Raw genomic sequence first — 20,293 nt, 5'->3', positions numbered from 1 at the left:
AAGGCTTTTGGAGCTGCCAGCCCCTGCCTTACCTCTATTTATTTAGGCATTTTTATATACTGAAACATATTGTGTAAACCTCATGTCGGTTTACATAATTTGATGGACAGTCTTTAACGACAAGTCCTAAATTCATTCAATAGAAATAAAATAACAATAAATACAAATACAAAATGGTAAAATAATGCTAAAATAAAATAACCCTATAACCCTCTACCTCTGCTGAGTGAAAAGCCTGGGAAAATAAAACCGCACTGAGCTTTCTTTTTTTTTTATACAACCAACTTGCTGTAGCCAAAGGTGTTAACTAAAGCATCCAGAGCTTTAGAACTGTGTAAAAAAAAAAAGATGTAACTAAATTTAAAGAAATTGAAAAATCAGGACCGCAGGTTCTATCAACCCTTCTGCTGAGAGTCAGAGAAAATACTGAGGGATCGCAGGTGGCACACCAGGTTAAAAGGGGTGCCTTTTCAGTTTTTTTTTTCTCTGACTCCCTCTGCTGGAAGGGAGACACAACCCAGCGGTCTGGACTGATCCTGGTATGTACAGGGAATGGATAATTATCCATCTACAGTTAGCCGGATAAATTACCCGGGATATTCAACAGCATAAATGTCCTGCAGAATATCCACCGAGTAAAATTATCCAGCAACTTTTAGCTAGATAGTTTAAACCTAACCAGCTTTCTTTGAATATCACCAGTTAGGTTTAAAGCTATCCAGCTACAGATATCCAGATAACTTTAAATTTGTGCAGCAATAGTCAAAGGATATAGCTGCAAAACTGCTGCCAACAGAGAGATACCCCCAGTATGGCCCATCATCCATGGCTTCTTCTCCCCCTCAGGTGGATTTAATCTTCAGGTCAGTGGGTCCCATGCATGCTTCCACACTCCTCTCCAATTTCCTGTCAGGTACCCAACCGGTCTAGAAGAGGTGGTCTTGTTAAAGTGGAGTGAAAAATTGTTAGGAAGTTTTTGTTTTGAAAATAATCTCCTTGCCTGGCTTCAAGAGGATTTTCCCCCTGCCTGGAGGAGGCCTGGGAAAAGAGCTATTGTTCCCTACCTACAACGCAAGGAAGGATAGCAGTGTCTTGCTATAGAGAAATTGCTGTGTTTTGGAGATGATTTTTGTTCTTTTATGTTGGGAGGAATTTATGCCCAACATTTCTGCCAGGGTGCTGAGGATTATATGTTTGCTGTTTGTGGGACTTTCCACTTGAGAGCTCCTACCTGGAACATCAGAGGACAGGAGACCTATGTATCCCCACTAGAAGCCTGGCTTACACCATCTGGAAGGAAAGGTTTTCCTACTGCAGGTCACCTTGAGGTGCATTCACTTGGAGGAACAGGACTGAGATTGCTATTATACCCGGATATGTCTGAAAACTAATAAAGAAGATTCCTGTGATTGATTTTGAAGATTTCTAACAGTAACATTTTGTTTTAGAACTTCCTACTCAAGTGTCCTTTAAATCACTAGTGGTAGGGCAGAGATTGGATAAAGGGTCAACTAAAAGCGAGTACACCCAAAAGAGAATTACTTTTCCCCTATAAGGCTTAGACATTGGAGATTCGGCAACCCTCCATTCAGAGAATCCATGCCCCAGGCCTGCTCAGAGATTGTGTGAGGACTCAGTCCTGGGACTGAGGGTGCCCTTTTCATCATCTCAGCTAAAACCCAGAAAGAAAGGGGCTACACAATGCATCATAAGCAACACAGAAGTTCAAGGTAGCATCACAATACTGACCTTCTAAAATCGGTGCTATCTTCCATATTGCAATTGGTCCCAAACTGGCAAATTGCCCAAATGCACATTCCAGGAAGAACAGAGGAAAACCAGTAAATACCAGCATAATTGTGTAAGGAATAAGAAATGCACCTGAGAAGAAAATAAGTTTAGCACATGGTCTTATTAAAAATCTGCATACCGTTGGAAAGTACATACTGTATCATAGCACTTATGAATGCAAATATGCATGGATGGTTTATTACAGAAGAACTGAGGGCATCTCACTGAGGTGATTTTCTGGGAAAAAAAATACCAGGTCAAGAGGAGATGGGGGTGGGAGAAAGGAGTCTGTGCCACCCATCTTCATACCTACCTTTTGTCTCAAATAGCTAGACTGGTGGGCTTCTTTGCTCTCTCTGACAGCTGGCAAGGTGAGCTCCACGTGCTGATGCTACCATGGGCCCCATCTTTTCCCCTTGTTTTTTCAGTATTTAGTGGGTTGAGCTTTGGCAGCCATTCCCTCCTGTTCCATCTGGATTTTTAAAACTGGCAGGCTAAAACTTTCTGGTTGCTCTTCTTGTGATGCATGAGATCAGGAGCCAGCAGGTTGGCCTGCCAGTTTTGAACATTTTCGGTGCCTTAAAAATTTGCTGCCCTGAAAAAGATTCTGGACCTGACTTGACCGAGCAGAAAATGACCACTGATGTCTACTAAACTGTAGCTTTACTTTTGCTTTATAGCTGGAGTGGCCAACTCCAGTCCTTAAGACTGGTTTTCAGGATATCCACAATGATTGTGAATGACGTATATTTGCATATAGTGGAGGCAGTGAATGCAAATTGTCTCATGCATATCTCATTGTAAAAATCAGACTGTTTGTGGCTCTTGAAGACTCGAGTTGGCCACCCTTGTAATAATTTTTATTTTGGCCCTATACTCATCAATTTAGTAAATTTTACTGGATCTTTGTGTATTTTATAATACATGCACAATAAATTTAGTTAATGGAGCATTCTAAACGTTTGTATTCTTTTGAAAACATACATTTTCTACAGTGTACTTTTTTATGTTTCAATTTATATCAGGCGTAGACAATTCTGGTCCTCAAATGCTGCAAGCCAGAGAGGTTTTCAGGATTTTCAAACTTAATATGCATCTGCATGCAATGGTGTCAGTACATGGAAATGCATCTGATGAATATTTAATGTGGATATCTTAGATTGTGGCATTCAAGGATCGGAGTTGCCTAGCTCTGATCTACATAATTCTATAGCATGCAAAAAATGTCAAACAGGATAGCAATAGTCAAATATCCCCCAAGAACTTTAGAATATCTTTATTTCATATGATAATTCCTTGGGCTGAACATTTCCAGATATTCAGCCTTTTATACTGCTCAAGCATTTTGTAGAATAGGGCAGTTTCCCTAACCCTTTCCTGTAGGCACACCTAACCAGTCTGGTTTTTGGGATATCCATAATGAATATGCATGAGTTAGATTTGCATACATTGGAGATCTAGTGTATACAAATCTATCTCATACATATTCATTGTGGGACTCCTGTAAACCCGACTGGCTAAATATGCCTCCAGAAAAGTATTGGGAAACATTGCCCTCAGAGTAGTTTCACAAGATTGAACACTTTTCGTAGAAATTCAATTGTTTTCTTATTTTGAGCCTTTTGTGATTTTTTAAAACTCTTTATAAGCTTTTTTTTGGCATTCAAGGTACAGAAACATATGGAAAGGAACTTCATATGTCCAGTTTATACTGTTTGTTTAGCTTATAAACATGAGAAACACAAATAAACAGCGCAGAGAGCAGCTTTACCACTGCTTTTCTATGAAGAAACAATATCAAGCATAGCTTTAATCTACTACTGAGAAAAGACATCCAAACTGCATAATTATGTTATCCAGCATAGTTTCCGCAATATTTATGGTAAATTCCCCAGATTTTATGTTTAAATCGTTAATTTTTAAGCGAAAATTGGAGGCGCTTGATGTCTGCAATATCCTTTACTTGCTCTCACCAATGCTCTAAACAAAGATTATACTTCCAGAATGTGGCAATGATGTAGTGAACTGCCAGTAATAACTGGCCAATCATGTTTCTGTGTTTACATGGTATCAAAGACCCATCCCACCTACCCAGTAAGTCTGTTAAAGGTACTATATACAGTATATGACAATCCCAAAGATATCAGCATTTTTCTGCGAGACCCCCCACCAGAAAAACTGTACACCCGGGCAGTGCTACCATATGTGAATGTATGTACCAGTCTCACCACACCTCCTCCAGCACGCAATGTCTACAGCCGGGTACAATTTAGAATAAAAAATTAGGGTGCGATACATTCTATACAGCGATCTAACCATAAGATCATTTTGCAGCATACACAATGAGCTACAATGAGCCACCGTCCATATATGTGTCCACACCTTAGCATAGAGTACCCAGATCTGCCATCCATTTTTCTATCAAGGTCAAAGGGGTCAATTTCCCAAATATTCCTATCAGAATGCCCCACTATATTATGGAAATTCCTTTGCTTACCACATCGTGGTCTCCCAGAAATCCTTCAACCCAGTTAACGATCTTTGAGGAGATGGAAGGTCTATATGAGAGACCTATATGGAAATAATTTGCGTGGGTGTGGGCTGGAAGATCAAATTTTTCGCTAAGGGAGGAAAATGATCTAAAAGTCTCTTCCTCCCACAACTGTTTCGGACAAAAAATGCCCTCCACGTATGAAAAGTTGGCAGGAAAGTATGACCTGAGATTAAAAAGTTTCCATAAATAGGAGCTAGGGGAAAAATCTTCTTTCTATCCAACCCCAAGAAGCCAAGAACCTGACTCCATACCCGAAACATATGAGCCAGAATGGGACTACACCTAATCATCCTTTGTCGAATTGGGGAGATGGCAGGAAGAAAAGTCAAAAATGATAAATCCACAACATCCGCTTGAGATTGTTCCATCTGTATCCACAATGTGTCTGAGTGCCCAAACCAATTTTAAGATTAGGAAAAGCCATCCCTCCTTGCTTCTGGGTAGCCAGAGCTGACTGAGACAAATATGCACTTGCTTTTGATGTCAAACAAATTTAGATATTAAACTATGCAATTCATCAAATACTCGAGTTGGGACGTTACAAGGCACCTGCTGAAATAAGTATAATAATTTAGGCAAGATACTCATTTTCAATAAGGTTATTCATCCAGCCCATGAGATAGGCAAGTCCATGCACATCTGCATGTCATACCTAATTCTGACTAGGAGGGTATCAAAATTTTTAGAAAAAAAGGCCTTTAAAATCTCTTGGGATATATATGCCAAAGTATATGAACTCATCATGAATTACCTTGAAATTCGACAGGCTATCCGGGATAGGGACTCTGTGGTCAAGTGGGAAGAAGCTTGGATTTATAGAAATTAATTTTGTAGTTTTACAACTCTCCATATCTCGCCAGCACCCACAAAAGTGCTGGACCCAAAGTACAGGACATCGTCAGCATACAGAAAATATACCAGGACATCATCAACATACAGATAAATTTTATGCATCTTCCTTCTGAACCGGAACCAACAATTGTTTGGGTCTTGCCTTATAGCCTCTGCCAATGACTAATCGCCAGATCAAATAGTAGAGAAGAGAGTAGACATCTCTGTCATGTACCTCGAGCAATAGGAAAAAATGGAGTTAGGAATCCATTAATTAAAAGACGTGCCTGTGGTACTGCATTCAAAGCATCAATCTAGGCTAGAAATCAGAGTGTAGTAAATAAAAATGGCCAAGACTGTTGTGTATGCCGGCTGCAGCAGGCCTACGGCCAGGCCCTCTTACCCTCTGCTGCCTGCTCCATCGTCTGGCCCAATCTCTCCTGCAGCCATGGGCCACCGCCTGTGACCTCGGGCCTGTCCCGTTACTCCTGCCTCTGCTGTGAGTACCCATGCTTCTGCCTCTGCTACGGACGTCCATGCTCCTGCCTCAGCTACAGGTGTCCATGTTCCACGACGGGCCTCCCCACACAGTCCGCGGGGAGACACCGCCGTCAGGCAATGCGCTCCTCCCTAGGCATGCGTGCGCCAACCTCTTGTTCCTTTAAAGGGGCCGCGGAGGGAAACCAACCTGCAGCCCCGGATGATGACATCACTGGGTCCCAGTATATAAGGCCGGACCATGCCGCAGTTAGTTGCCTTTGCAACAGATCTCCACGCTGTTCGTTAACTTCATTGCTTCCCTGGTGACTCCTTCATGTTCCTGGTTCCTCTCCTGTTCGTGTTCCTGTTTCAGAAGGCGTTTGACAAAATTCCTCATGAGAGGCTTCTAGGAAAAATACAAAGTCATGGGATAGGTGGCGATGTCCTTTCATTGATTACAAACTGGATAAAAGACAGGAAACAGAGAGAGGAATAAATGGACAATTTTCTCAGTGGAAGGGAGTGGGCAGTGGAGTGCCTCAGGGATCTGTATTGGAACCCTTACTTTACAATATATTTATAAATGATCTGGAAAGAAATACGAGTGAGGTAATCAAATTTGCAGATGATACAAAATTGTTCAGAGTAGTTAAATCACAAGCAGATTGTGATAAATTGCAGGAAGACCTTGTGAGCCTGGAAAATTGGGCATCAAAATGGCAGATGAAATTTAATGTGGACAAGTGCAAGGTGATGCATATAGGGAAAAATAGCCCATGCTATAGTTACACTATGTTAGGTTCCATATTAGGTGCTTCAACCCAAGAAAGAGATCTAGGTGCCATAGTGGATAACACATTGAAATCGTCGGTTCAGTGTACTGCGGCAGTCAAAAAAGCAAACAGAATGTTGGGAATTATTAGAAAGGGAATGGTGAATAAAACGGAAAATGTCAAAATGTCTCTCTATCGCTCCATGGTGAGACCGCACCTTGAATACTGTGTACAATTCTGGTCACCGCATCTCAAAAAAGATATAATTGCGATGGAGAAGGTACAGAGAAGGGCTACCAAAATGATAAGGGGAATGGAACAGCTCCCCTATGAGGAAAGACTAAAGAGGTTAGGACTTTTCAGCTTGGAGAAGAGACGGCTGAGGGGGGATATGATAGAGGTGTTTAAAATCATGAGAGGTCTAGAACGGGTAGATGTGAATCAGTTTTTTACTCTATCGGATAATAGAAAGACTAGGGGGCACTCCATGAAGTTAGCGTGTGGCACATTTAAAACTAATCGGAGAAAGTTCTTTTTCACTCAATGCACAATTAAACTCTGGAATTTGTTGTAGGAAGATGTGGTTAGGGCAGTTAGTATAGCTGTGTTTAAAAAGGATTGGATAAGTTCTTGGAGGAGAAGTCAATTACCTGCTATTAATTAAGTTGTCTTAGATAATAACCACTGCTATTACTAGCAACGGTAACATGGATTAGACTTAGTTTTTGGGTACTTGCCAGATTCTTATGGCCTGGATTGGCCATTGTTGGAAACAGGATGCTGGGCTTGATGGACCCTTGGTCTGACCCAGTATGGCATGCTCTTATGTTTTTATGTAAGTTCGGTGTTCTCCTGTGTTCCTGTGATTCCACTTGTTCTTCGGATTGACTCCTGGACCTGACCTCTGCTTTGCCTGACCACGCTATTTATCATCTCCTGGACCCGATCTCTGCTTTGCCTGACCATGCTACTTATCATCTATTGGACCCGACCTCTGCTTTGCCTGACCACGCTACTGATTGTTGTGCGTGTCACCCGCGGCAGCCCTGCGGTGTAGCCCTTTCACCTTTTCCACATGGACTCCAGCTCCTGGCTCCTCGTCACTGGCGGCGGTGGGCCGCCAGCTCCGACCTCGGGTGCCCTCCAGCCCTGCCATGCTACCCAGTGTTGCCAGCCAAGATGTCCCTGTTCGTCGGGCCTCTCCGTGTGGCCCATGGAGAGACGCCGCCATCGACACTGCGCTCGCGGCGGGAACCTGGTCGCAGACCCGGATGCTGATGTCAGACTCTTCAGTGTATAAAAGCTCAGGCCTCACTCCATAGCGTTGCCTTTGCAACAGGTCTCCTCCTACTCCGAGTACTCGTTGCTGATCCTAGAATTGTCTCTTCATTGTGTTCCTGTCTCCTGTGTTCACGGTTCCTGTTCTCCTTGTTCCTGTTTCATCTATGTGTTGGACTGACTTTCTGGATTTGATCACCACTACGCTTGACTACTCTTCAGCTTCTCCCCAGCTCCTGACCTCCACTACGCCTGACTACTCTTCTACTTCTCCGTGCCCTGACCATTGCCTTGATTGACTATTCCTGCCTTCTCCGTGCTCTGACCATTGCCTTGACTACGCCTGCCTTCTCCGTGCTCTGACTATTGCCTTGATTGACTACGCCTGCCTTTTCCGTTCCCTGACCCTTGCCTTGAACGACTACGCTACAGACTTTCCTGTGTCCAGTGTTCTACTTTGCTTGTCACAACTTCTACTTGCCGCTGGCTCTGATCCTAGCCTGTCAGTGACGCCTCCTCTCGCCTATCCTCTGGACGTGGACTTATAAGGCTTAGGCCTTCCTTTGCTTGAGCGCCTCCAGTTACTGATTGTTCCTTTGGTGCCTGAGTTCCAGTACCAAATCCAGTTCAGGGTAAGACTACACCATCTACCGGCTGCTGACTATGGGCTGAAACACTTCTCATCTCTAGCTAACCTCGAGGCCCACCTAAGTCCTGCCGGCCCCGGCACCCAAAGGCTCAACCTGAGGGGAACGCTGGTATAGGTGAAGCTCCAGAGACCTCTAACTTCAGCCCACTCCACCTGATGGTGGGGACCCGTAAGTTCTTGCTTAAGGGTTGCGTCAACCACACCTCAGCCCAAGGGTTCACCTCTGACACAACACCGATCATCTCCTGGACCCGATCTCTGCTCTGCCTGACCACGCTATTGATCATCTCCTGGACCCGACCTCTGCTTTGCCTGACCACGCTACTGATAATCTCCTGGACCTGACCATTGCCTTGCCTCTCCGTTCTACCTTGCCAGCCACCTGCCTTGACTTCTGCTTGATCTACGACGCCTCTACTAAATTCAATCTGTACTTGGCCTCTCAGGCTTCGGCCTCTTTTTACTCGAGCGCCTCCTGTCTGCTTCTTGTTCCTTTTGGCACTCAGGTCTCTGGGATTCCGCCTTGTTCAGATCAGACCTGTGACTCCTACCACTGCTGGCCTTTGGCTTAATTCATCCTCGTCCTCCTGAAGACCTCGGACGGTGACCCACCTAACTCCAGCTGGCCCCGGCACCCAAGGGCTCAACCTGCGGGGAATGAGGGCTGGTATTGGCGAAGCTCCAGCCGGCCTCCATCAGTCAGCTAGCTCCGCCTACCAATGGTGGGGACCCCAAGGGCAAGCCCTAGGGGGAGCGCCAACTCCACCTCAGCCCAAGGTGCTGAGGTGGAGTTGGCAGAACACAGTGCAACAGGTTGCAAAGGCCATGGACTCAGCAGAGCCATGTACCCTCCAGGCCATCCCTGGCCTAGCATCTAAAGTGCAAGAACAGCAGCGGTTCCTTGAGGCATTGGTTGACTCGCTTGAGCGTCTTCATGCCCGGCTTGATGCCCAGCCTGGTCATTCAGTTCCAGTACCAGTTTCTGTCAGCTAACAGCCGGCTCTCTCCTCTTCCAGGGCTTTGTTGGCCCTAGCAGCTCCGCCTCATTTCAAAGGAGATTCCAACCTCTGCAGAGGATTTATTAATCAATGCTTTATGCAGTTTGCTCTGCAGCCATCCATCTTCCAAGAAGGATGGCTGCAGAGCATCCATCATCCTGTCTTGACTGGAGGGTAAGGCATTGGCATGGGCTTCACTCCTATGGGAGCGGTCAGACTCACTCCTACAAGAGCATTCTCATTTCGTGTCTGTCTTTCATCACACTTTGATGGACAGTGGAGTGCCTCAGGGATCTGTATTGGGACCCTTACTGTTCAATATATTTATAAATGATCTGGAAAGAAATACGACGAGTGAGATAATCAAATTTGCAGATGACACAAAATTGTGCAGAGTAGTTAAATCACAAGCAGATTGTGATAAATTGCAGGAAGACCTTGTGAGACTGGAAAATTGGGCATCCAAATGGCAGATGAAATTTAATGTGGATAAGTGCAAGGTGATGCATATAGGGAAAAATAACCCATGCTATAATTACACGATGTTGGGTTCCATATTAGGTGCTACAACCCAAGAAGAGATCTAGGTGTCATAGTGGATAACACATTGACATCGTCGGTTCAGTGTGCTGCGGCAGTCAAAAAAGCAAACAGAATGTTGGGAATTATTAGAAAAGGAATGATGAATAAAACGGAAAATGTCATAATGCCTCTGTATCGCTCCATGGTGAGACCGCACCTTGAGTGCTGTGTGCAGTTCTGGTCGCCGCATCTCAAAAAAGATATAATTGCGATGGAGAAGGTACAGAGAAGGGCTACCAAAATGATAAGGGGAATGGAACAACTCCCCTATGAGGAAAGACTAAAGAGGTTAGGACTTTTCAGCTTGGAGAAGAGACGACTGAGGGGGGATATGATAGAGGTGTTTAAAATCATGAGAGGTCTAGAACGGGTAGATGTGAATCGGTTATTTACTCTTTCGGATAGTAGAAGGACTAGGGGACACTCCATGAAGTTAGCATGGGGCACATTTAAAACTAATCGGAGAAAGTTCTTTTTTACTCAACGCACAATTAAACTCTGGAATTTGTTGCCAGAGAATGTGGTTCGTGCAGTTAGTATAGCTGTGTTTAAAAAAGGATTGGATAAGTTCTTGGAGGAGAAGTCCATTACCTGCTATTAAGTTCACTTAGAGAATAGCCACTGCCATTAGCAATGGTTACATGGAATAGACTTAGTTTTTGGGTACTTGCCAGGTTCTTATGGCCTGGATTGGCCACTGTTGGAAACAGGATGCTGGGCTTGATGGACCCTTGGTCTGACCCAGTATGGCATTTTCTTATGTTCTTATGTTCTTATGTTCCTGAACGGCAGGCTGTGGCAAGCTCCAATCTGCTTCATTTGCGGCAAGGTCAACGGACCCTGTTTGATTATAACATAGAATTTCGGACAATGGAAACGAGCTCTCCTGGCAAGAAGATTGGAAGGACTATCTCCTCAGATCAAGGATGAATTGGCAGCCGTGAGCTCCCGTCTTCTCTTGAAGACCTCATTGACCTGACAGATCGTATCAACCATCGCCTCCAAGAGCACCACCGGGAGGCTCAAATGCCCTAGAAGTCCACCTCGGAACACTCCCGCTCACCACCTACAATGAGTCCCTCTACTGGCAGGACTTCATTAGCGAAAGCGGAAGAGCCCATGCAGTTGGGCCGTGGGCATTTGTCTCCAGAAGAGTGCTTCTGGCAGAGGCAGTCGAGCCTATGTCTATATTGTGGAGCTTCATCCATTGTCTCCAGACCTATCCAGTCTGTCCGGGAATCTTCTGGGCCTAAGTTCAGTTAGGGTCCTGAACTTGGGTGCTACTTATCCGGCCCCTCAGCTATCTCTCCCAGTAATCTTAATCTGGGACCCCTGGTCCTTCCCAGTCCTTGCTTTGATTGATTCCGGAGCAGGAGGTGTTATGCTCAGGCTTGTGAACCCTTGGCTGACGAGAGGATGGTATACCTTCCGGACGGTCCGTAGGCTCTCTCGTCAGGTGGCGAGACAGGACGGGAGGTAGGACCAGTCGACCCTTGGCACTGGAGGCTGAGGTAAACACGGAGGCGATGAGGAGTCGGGACGAAGTGCTGTGTCTTCACCACTGGTGGTCAGCGGTCCCCCCGGGAGGAGCCCATAGAGACCCGACCACTGGGACTTAGGTGGACCTCGAGAGGTCAGGTAACGGTGCAAAGGCCAACTGGAGCTTCGCCCTGGAAACCCACGGTCCCCCCAGAAGGAGCCCGTAGGGACCCGGGCCGCTGGGACTTAGGTGGGCCCTTGGAGACAGAGTCCTGAAGAAGTCCTAGGTCGAATACCAGAGGGTCAACGCTCACCAGTCCAAAGTCGAGTGCCAGAGAATCACCGCTTGCCAAGCCAGGGTCAGGAACCAGAGAATCACCGTCAGCCAATCCGAAGTCAGGAACCAGAGAATCACCGTAAGCCAATCCGAAGTCAGGAACCAGAGAATCAAGACGAAACAGGAACCAGCGTCCAAGCACCAGGAACTCACCGAAGCAAGCAGACTAGACAGCGGAGGAACATTGCCAAGTCACTGGATGAGCAGAGGAAGCTGCCTTTTATACTTCCTCTGCCCTGGCTAATAGAGAACAGGTGAGGTCATTTAAAGGGATGGGTCCCTTTAATTCTGTGGAGGGGGCATGGCCTAGTGCTGAAGCATGGCGGCGGCCATCTTGGATTTCCCCTGTGGAGGAGAGACGCCGCTGGGGGAAGCAGGACGGCTTCCCCAGCAACGGGCAGCGTGGACCTGAGTCAGAGCCCTCCCCCGGGGCTCTCATGGCGCTGTGAGTCAGGTAGGGGGATGCGGTCGTGGGGCACCACGGCCGCCGAGCACAACAGGAGGCAATTTTATTCTCAAGGATTTAGTTCAGCTCCTGAGTATTGCTACCCGATCCCTAGAGATTTCTCTGTGTACTGCATCTATTTATGGTGAGCCATTACCCAGTTGGATTTCCCTGATCACCGAGCCAGTTCACCTTCTCACTGGTGCTCTCCATCTCGAAGAGGTGGAATTTCTCGTCTTGGAAAAATCTATTCACCCCGTGGTCTTGGGTTTACCGTGGCTCCAGCGTCACTCCGCCCAGTTTGACTGGGGATCCCTTCAACTCATTGAATGGAGTCCAGCCCGTCATGAAAAAGGTGGTACCATCTCCTACAGTTTCTCTAGCAACCACGTCTCCTGGCATTCCAGCTCCATATGAAGACTTTGAGGATGTTTTTTCAAAACAAAAGGCTGATATCCTCCCGCTTCTCCACAAGTTTGATTGTCCAATTGAACTTTTATCTGGTACCACGCCTCCTCGAGGCTGGACTTACCCTCTCTCTCAACCCAAGACCCGTGCCATGATGGAGTACATCCGAGAAAACCTGGCTTAAGGGTTTATCCAATCTTCTAATTCCCTTGCTGGAGCGGGATTTTTCTTCGTCACGAAGAAGGACAGATCTTTAAGACCATGTATTGACTATCGCAGCTTAAATGCCATAACTCGCAAAGACAAGCATCCTCTGCCTCTGATCTCAGAATTGTTCGATCATCTTCAAGGGGCTTCCATCTTTACCAAATTGGATTTACGTGGAGCCTACAACCTGGTGCGTATACACCCTGATGACATCTGGAAAACGGTCTTCAACACCAAGGATGGGCATTACGAATAACTTGTAATGCCTTTCGGCCTCTGTAATACCCCTGCTGTGCTCCAGCGAATGATCAATGAGATCTTCAGGGACCTTCTGTATGTTAAAGTGGTTGCATATCTAGACAATATTCTTGTCTTTTCTAAAGATCTGGCTACGCATTGTGAGATGTCCGTAGGTCCTCCAATGTCTTCGTGAGAACCATCTCTTTGCCAAGTTGGACAAGTATCTTTTCGAGCAATCTAGTCTGCCCTTCTTAGGGTATATTATCTCCCAACGTGGATTTTCCATGGACCCAGAAAACCTCAAAGGAATCCAGGATTGGCCCCCAACTAGTGGGTCTCCGAGCTCTACAACGATTCCCAGGGTTCACGAATTACTACTGCCACTTTATCGCTAACTACTCTACTCTGGCGGCTCCGCTCACAGACATTACCCATAAAGGCCGTGACACTCGAAATTGGTCTCCTGAGGCCATTATAGCCTTCCAGCTCCTCAAAAAGGTTTTTCTCGACAGACCCTTTCTATGCCATCCAGACCCTAACCGCTCCTTTCTGGCTGAGGTAGATGCCTCTGCTATTGGGGCTGGGGCGGTCTTGAGTCAGCATTCGACATCTGGGACCTGTTATGGCTATGGCTGCTGTGCAACCGCCTCACCACCAGAGGTCCTTCAAGAGCAGGCTCTCCTGGCTGGCCCAATCCATCTGCTCTATGCCCTGGATGTTCCTTTATAACCCTGCCTACACCAGACTCCAGTGCTTCGGCATCGAGCTTGTTTGGGCTCCCAGCTCTAGCCTCCCTTGCCTTCGGGCCTTCTGCCTTGCCTTGCTGTGTGTGGCCTTCGGGCCTTTTGCCTTGCTTTGCTGTGTGTGGCCTTCGGGCCTTCTACCTTGCTGTGTGTGGCCTTCAGGCCTTCTGCCTTGCCTTGCTGTGTGTGGCCTTTGGGCCTTCTGCCTTGCTGTGTGTGGCCTTCGGGCCTTCTGCCTTGTCTTGCCTTGCTGCATGTGTGGGGCCTTCGGGCCTTCTGCCTTGTCTTGCCTTGCTGCATGTGTGTGGCCTTCGGGCCTTCTGCCTTGCCTTGCCTTACTGTGTGTGTGTGGCCTTCGGGTCTCCTACCTTACTCTGTGTGTGTGGCCTTCGGGTCTCCTGCCTTGCTGTGTGTGTGTGACCTTCGGGCTCTCTGCCCTGCCTTGCCTTGCGGTGCACTAGGGGAAAAAATATAGTACAATAGGTTCCCTATATCTATACAATGTCACTGAATAAAGGAGCCCTCTGTATCAATATCAACTCACACAGTATGTCAGTAAATATATTTTATTAATGAGACCACACCATAAAAACCTATCTAGACAAAGAATACTATCTAATAGGGATGTGAATCATTTTTTGACGATTTAAAATATCGTCCGATATATTTTAAATCGTCAAAAATCGTTAGAGGCGATATATAATAGGAATTCCCCCGATTTATCGTCAAAAATCGTAAATCGGGGGAAGGGGAAGGGGGAGGACGGGAAAACCGGCACACTAAAACAACCCTAAAACCCACCCCGACCCTTTAAAATAAATCCCCCACCCTCCCGAACCCCCCCCCCCCCCAAAATGTCTTAAATTACCTGGGGTCCAGTAGGGGGGTCCCGGTGTGATCTTCCACTCTCGGGCCACGGGTGCATTAATAGAAATGGCGCCGGCGCCATTTTGGTTCCTGTCTCCCGACGTCACGAGTGTAGGAGATCGCTCCCGGACCCCCGCTGGACCCCCAGGGACCTTTGGCCAGCTTGGGGGGCCTCCTGACCCCCACAAGACTTGCCAAAAGTCCAGCGGGGGTCCGGGAACGACCTCCTGCACTCGAATCGTGTTGCCGTATTGCAAAATGGCGCCGGGACCCCCCCACTGGACCCCAGGTAATTTAAGACATTTTGGGGGGGTTCGGGAGGGTGGGGGATTTATTTTAAAGGGTCGGGGTGGGTTTTAGGGTTGTTTTAGTGTGCCGGTTTTCACGCCCTCCCCCGATTTACGATTTACACGATATTTAAAAAAACAAAACCGCGACGATCCGATTCCCTCCCCCCCAGCCAAAATCGATCATTAAGACGATCGATCACACGATTCACATCTCTACTATCTAACACAACCATACTTCACATTCATACCAACGCATCACACATTTAAAAATATTAACACATTTAATATTGAATAATACTTAATAACATGTGCAAAAAACGGCATTTAAACAGCACTATATATGATTTTATAATATTTTTCAACAATAGTTATATTCCTCCACACTGTAATTTAATTAAACATGTGCATCAAATTTATTCACGAAACATTGGAAAATGAATCATTGTATTAACTCGGGAGGTATCCTTTTTTAATCACCATCAACATCCAGTGACCAAAATGATTCGGCATAATCCATAGGACTCCTTTAGGACCATTCCAACAAGCGATCCTTGTTTCACCCGTCTTAGGCAGGCTTCCTCAGGGACAGTTCACACCAAATCCCTCACTCTATGGTTTTACTTAAAAACAAAAAAGCCATAGTACAATAAAGTATCTAATCTTTTTACTGCCTTCAGAAAAATTCAGCCAGAAAATGCTTACCTCTTATATTGTTAACCCACTCACTTTTACGGTCTCCAGCTTAGTAATAACTCGATACTTTCCACAAGTTTTTAATGGCTTCAAACATCGCTTCAAACAAGAAAACTCTTTCAAACCATCTTCTCCAGTTGCTTATACTGCAACCAAATATAAATTAACTTTTACAAATGTTGAGGACACACAACGCCATTAACCAGCTCACTACCATCTCAACCACATACTCACATTTAGAACAGGAACTGACGACACTTCCTGTAGGTAATGTGATTCACTACACGTAACTTGTTGCTTTTATATTACCATCAATATTATCTCAATTAGAACTGCCTCTAGAATGACGTGACCCATTCCCAGCATTTCATCAATCACGTAAAGAAAAGCTACTCACTCAACTGGGCCATTCAACCCGTTCGGAGAACTAGTCTTCCAATCATGAATACATTTTTGTTCCATGCGTCTCAAGGTAGATGATAGATCCCCACCAAATTCCAATTTGACTTGTTTAACGACAAAAAACTTTAATTCTTCAACCTCATGTTTATTCTCAATCCAGTGTTTTACCAACGGAGCTTCTTCTTTCAACATTCTAATACGGCTCTTGTGTTCAGTAATGCGTGTCTTCACAGCCTTCGTAGTTTGCCCAATGTAAATGCATAAACAAGGACATAAAATCGCATATATCACTCCCACAGAATTGCATGTAAACAAGTCTGGTAATTCATACGGACGCTTTAAATTAGGATGCTGAAAGCTTTGTATAGTTAATACATGATCACAAACTGCACAAGAGCTGCAAGCTACTTAGCCACGGGTCAATTGTTCACCCCTGTCCGTACCACGCTGATTCAAATTGTCCCATATGTTTTTGCATTTCTTAATAGCAAAAAATGGGATAATCATCAAAAATGTTTAAAGGAGCCAAAACGTTCCAATGTTTCTTCACCAAATTTTTAATCTGAGAAGATTTCGACGAATACGGGACCGAACAAACTACTCTAGATAAAGGTTCCTTCTGAGTTTTAATCAATAGGCTATCCCTATTAGAGAAGAGAGCCCGTTTATAAGTTTTTTAACAATGAACTTAGTATATCCCCGTGCTAAAAATTTGTTGGTCAATATCACCGCCTGACTTTTAAACTCGTTAACCGATGAGCACAGTCGTCTATATCGCAAAAATTGCCCAATTGGAATATTGTTTTTCAATTGTCTCGAGTGAAAACTTCAAGCATGCAACAATACATTCTTATCTGTTGGTTTTCTATATACGGAAGTAACAATTCTATCCCGATCCACATATACCCGCATATCTAAAAATGAAACAGATTTAGAATCAATAGAAACTGGAAACAAAATGGCGTCTGAGAGAGCAGTCGCGTTTATTTGAGCTCCTGCTTTGAATCGTTTGGAAACACATATTACAGCTGACCCGCAGTGCTGCGGAAGAAATGCCTCACACTAAAAGAAAAGGGAAGGTGAGGGAGGGAACCTCAACCTCCCTAGAACCTACCTCTATCCAAACGTCGATACGGGAGTTCTTTGGCGTGACGGGGGCATCGCCAGGAGAGTCGGCAGTGAGATTAGAGCAGGAGCAGAGCTCTATCTCTATCGATGAAACATCTTTGAGCCCTGGCACTCCGGTTACTCCTTCCTACCCTGCCCGAGGGGACGCGCTGGAGCCAGTGAATCCTGAGCTGCCGAAGCTGCAGCTAATGGAGGAGACGATCGAGGGGGGCTTCCCAGCAGGCGGAGCCGGGCAGCCTCAAGGCGAAAGGACCTCAGCCGCCCTGAGAGACCCAGACATCGGCGTGCAGGGCGATGTAGGCAGTTATCTGCCGTTGATCATTGCTGCTGGAAGGGAACAGACGGAGCTGGATCGTTTAGAATTGTTGCAGAGGGGCACAATGGCGAATTCTACAGAGACCAGACTCCTTAAGAAACCTGAAAAGGTAACATTAGACTCACTTTGGAACGGGATTGCTACACTTGACAGAGCTTTAAATAAATTAACTGTGATGGTAAAAGGGTTTCAAGAACAGTCTAATGCAGTGAATCCAGTTGTTCTATCTAATTCAACCAAAATACAGGAGCTGGATGTACAAGTAAATCAATGTAAGCAGATACAAACAGATTTAATACAGAGAGACTCCAGGCTGGAGAAAAAAATGGAATCCTTGGAAAACAACTTAAGATATAATAATTTAAGGGTAATTAATTTCCCTAAATGTAAACTAATCTCACCTCAGGAACAGCTCAAGAAATATTTCCAGGAATCATTATTAATACCTAATGGAGAATTACCTAAAATACAAAAGGCTTATTTTCTAACTGAGCCCCAAAAGAAAAGAGAAAATGACGGAGAGGTGGGAGATTCTCAAGATGGAAGTAGTCGTATAGAAACACCTCCTCCATTGGAAGATCTTACAGGATTTCTTGAAACAACTCAAGAAGAACAAATTGAAAAAAGAGCGACGCTTTTGGTAAAGTTTGTATTATCTGAGGATCGAGATATGGTTTTGAAAAGATTCTTTAGAAATAGAAGTAAACCTTATCTTGGTGGTAAAATCTGGATCTTTCCAGATATCACCAAAGAAACTCAAGTGCGAAGGAAGAAGTTTCTTTCATTATGTCCTAGAGCTCGACAATTGGGTGCTAAAATAATGGTAAAATTTCCCTGCAAATGTCTTTTGAATTTTGGAAAGGATAGATATATGTTTACAGAGCCTGATCAGTTAGAAATTCTCTTGAATACAAAAACAGAAACCTTACCGACTTCGACTAGTAGTACCGGAATAGTTTAAAAACCCTATTACTCTCTTATTCTTCTAAGAATTTACCTGTATTCTGCTCTTATTAATTTTTACTTTTGCTTCTCCTAATTGCATAGTGAGATCAGATAGACTTACGGAGTAATGGTAAACAAATATTTGCTTTGGACAATGTGTATGGTGATATAATTTTTTTTTCCTTTTATTTTGATATTTTCATGCTTATTGTCAATATTCCCATGCTTATTGTCAATATTTTCTTTTTTTTTTTTTTAGAATGTAATGTTCTATCTGAAATTTATGGTATGTATTCAATGCCTATGTAAATTTTTGAATTTAATAAACAGATAATAAAAAAAAAAAAAAAAAGAATCAATAGAAACTGTAAACTGTAAATGAATATCACCATTATTAACCTCAGACCAAAATGCTGTTAATTCCTCCATGTTACCACTCCATACTAAAAAAACGTCGTCTATATATCTAGCCCACCATATTACATGATTAAACCAAACTGATGGATACACTATACGCTTCTCAAAATATGAAACATAAAGACATCCTACTGTGGGAGCTGTGGGCGAACCCATTGGTATACCCGAGATTTGATGGAAATAACGGGATTTATATACAAAAAAATTACAAGTAAGTATCAATTCAGCAACTTCCATCAAAAATTGTACTTTCAAGTCTGAAAAATCCATTGAAGTAAGCTTTATTTTTATAATTTCCAACACAGCCAATTGTGGCACATTAATATATAAAGCTGTAATATCCGCAGTAGCCAACAAAACTTTTTGATCAAACCTAGGCAAATGTTCCATGTGGTTAATAAAATCAATAGAGTCTTTTTAGGTTGCAAAATTCTGTCTAAATATTTCGCTAAAAGTTCCATCACTGAACCGATACGATTGGCCTCCCTGGTGGAGATATCAAAGATTTATGGATCTTAGGTAAGATGAAAAAATGTGGGACTGATGGATGTAATATCGATAAAAAGTTAAACTCCCTTTTGGAAATAAATTTATGCTCATACGCCCTCTGTAACAAATCATTAACTTTTTTATGGACTTCAGGAATGGGATTATTGTGAACCTCTTTATAAAACTGACTGTCCCCCAACTGTCTCATCACCTCTGTATCATAATCATTAGTATATGTGGGTATTATGCCTGCCCAGCTTGACATCTATTGATCCTTATAAATTTCATCCTTATTTATTTATTTAAAAAGTTCTTATATTCTTCAAAATCCAAAACAAACATTCAATGAGGATCTCTGCCGTACTTTCATAAAATATTTACAAACTTATTCAGGCAACAATAAAACAGATCATTAGTACAAACTTGGGTACCTTTTTAGGCCTGAGAAAAAGAAAAGAGCTTGAGATATCTTGAGCAATTAACATTAGGGTGATCGAGGATGGGGGATGTGAAGACTTGGGGGCAGTTAAATATATTAATTGTGTAAGCTTATTTCAAAATCTTTAATAAAAAGAAAATGATAAAAAACAAAACAAAACAGATCATTAGATAAGAAATGAATGCCAGGATTAGAGAAGATCAACATAACTACTCTGTTCTGGGTTTGGAAGGGAATTTGGTTTGTGGGGATCCATAAACTTACAATGCCTTTAAGCAGCCCCAAATTTAGGCAAAGGCAACCTAGGCAACTGCCTAGGGCGCCGAATTTCAAAAGCACCAAGTATCCAGGCCAAAGAGGAGCCTGCTGCTTGTTTGTTTCAGGGCCACAAGCCGGCACAGCTTCAAAGGAGTGCTGCCATGGCACACTGCCTACGAGTGCCAAATTCTTATATCTGGCCCTGCCTTTAAGTACTGGTCCTTGTAGCTCTCATTGCTCCACAAGGCTGCCTT

At 44.2% G+C, this 20,293-nt stretch overlaps 2 protein-coding genes across 5 annotated transcripts in view; one reads left to right on the top strand and one right to left on the bottom strand.

Annotated features, from left to right (window-relative positions):
• Positions 1 to 20,293, top strand: part of AGTR2 (angiotensin II receptor type 2) — a 135,932-nt gene that overhangs the window by 37,876 nt on the left and 77,763 nt on the right. The gene's annotated exons all lie outside the window — the stretch shown is intronic.
• LOC115094058 (sodium- and chloride-dependent neutral and basic amino acid transporter B(0+)-like) overlaps positions 1 to 20,293 on the bottom strand; it is a 271,756-nt gene that overhangs the window by 193,359 nt on the left and 58,104 nt on the right. For all 4 annotated transcript variants that reach the window (XM_029606716.1, XM_029606718.1, XM_029606719.1 and 1 more), the window contains exon 5: positions 1,750 to 1,881. In XM_029606716.1, coding sequence (XP_029462576.1) covers positions 1,750 to 1,881 — 132 coding nt within the window. The remainder of the gene's footprint in view (positions 1 to 1,749; positions 1,882 to 20,293) is intronic.

Source organism: Rhinatrema bivittatum, chromosome 6 (assembly GCF_901001135.1).
Source record: "Rhinatrema bivittatum chromosome 6, aRhiBiv1.1, whole genome shotgun sequence".
Taxonomy (NCBI): domain Eukaryota; kingdom Metazoa; phylum Chordata; class Amphibia; order Gymnophiona; family Rhinatrematidae; genus Rhinatrema; species Rhinatrema bivittatum.
Note: the sequence above shows the minus strand (reverse complement) of the source record. Positions and strands in the feature narration are given on the sequence as shown.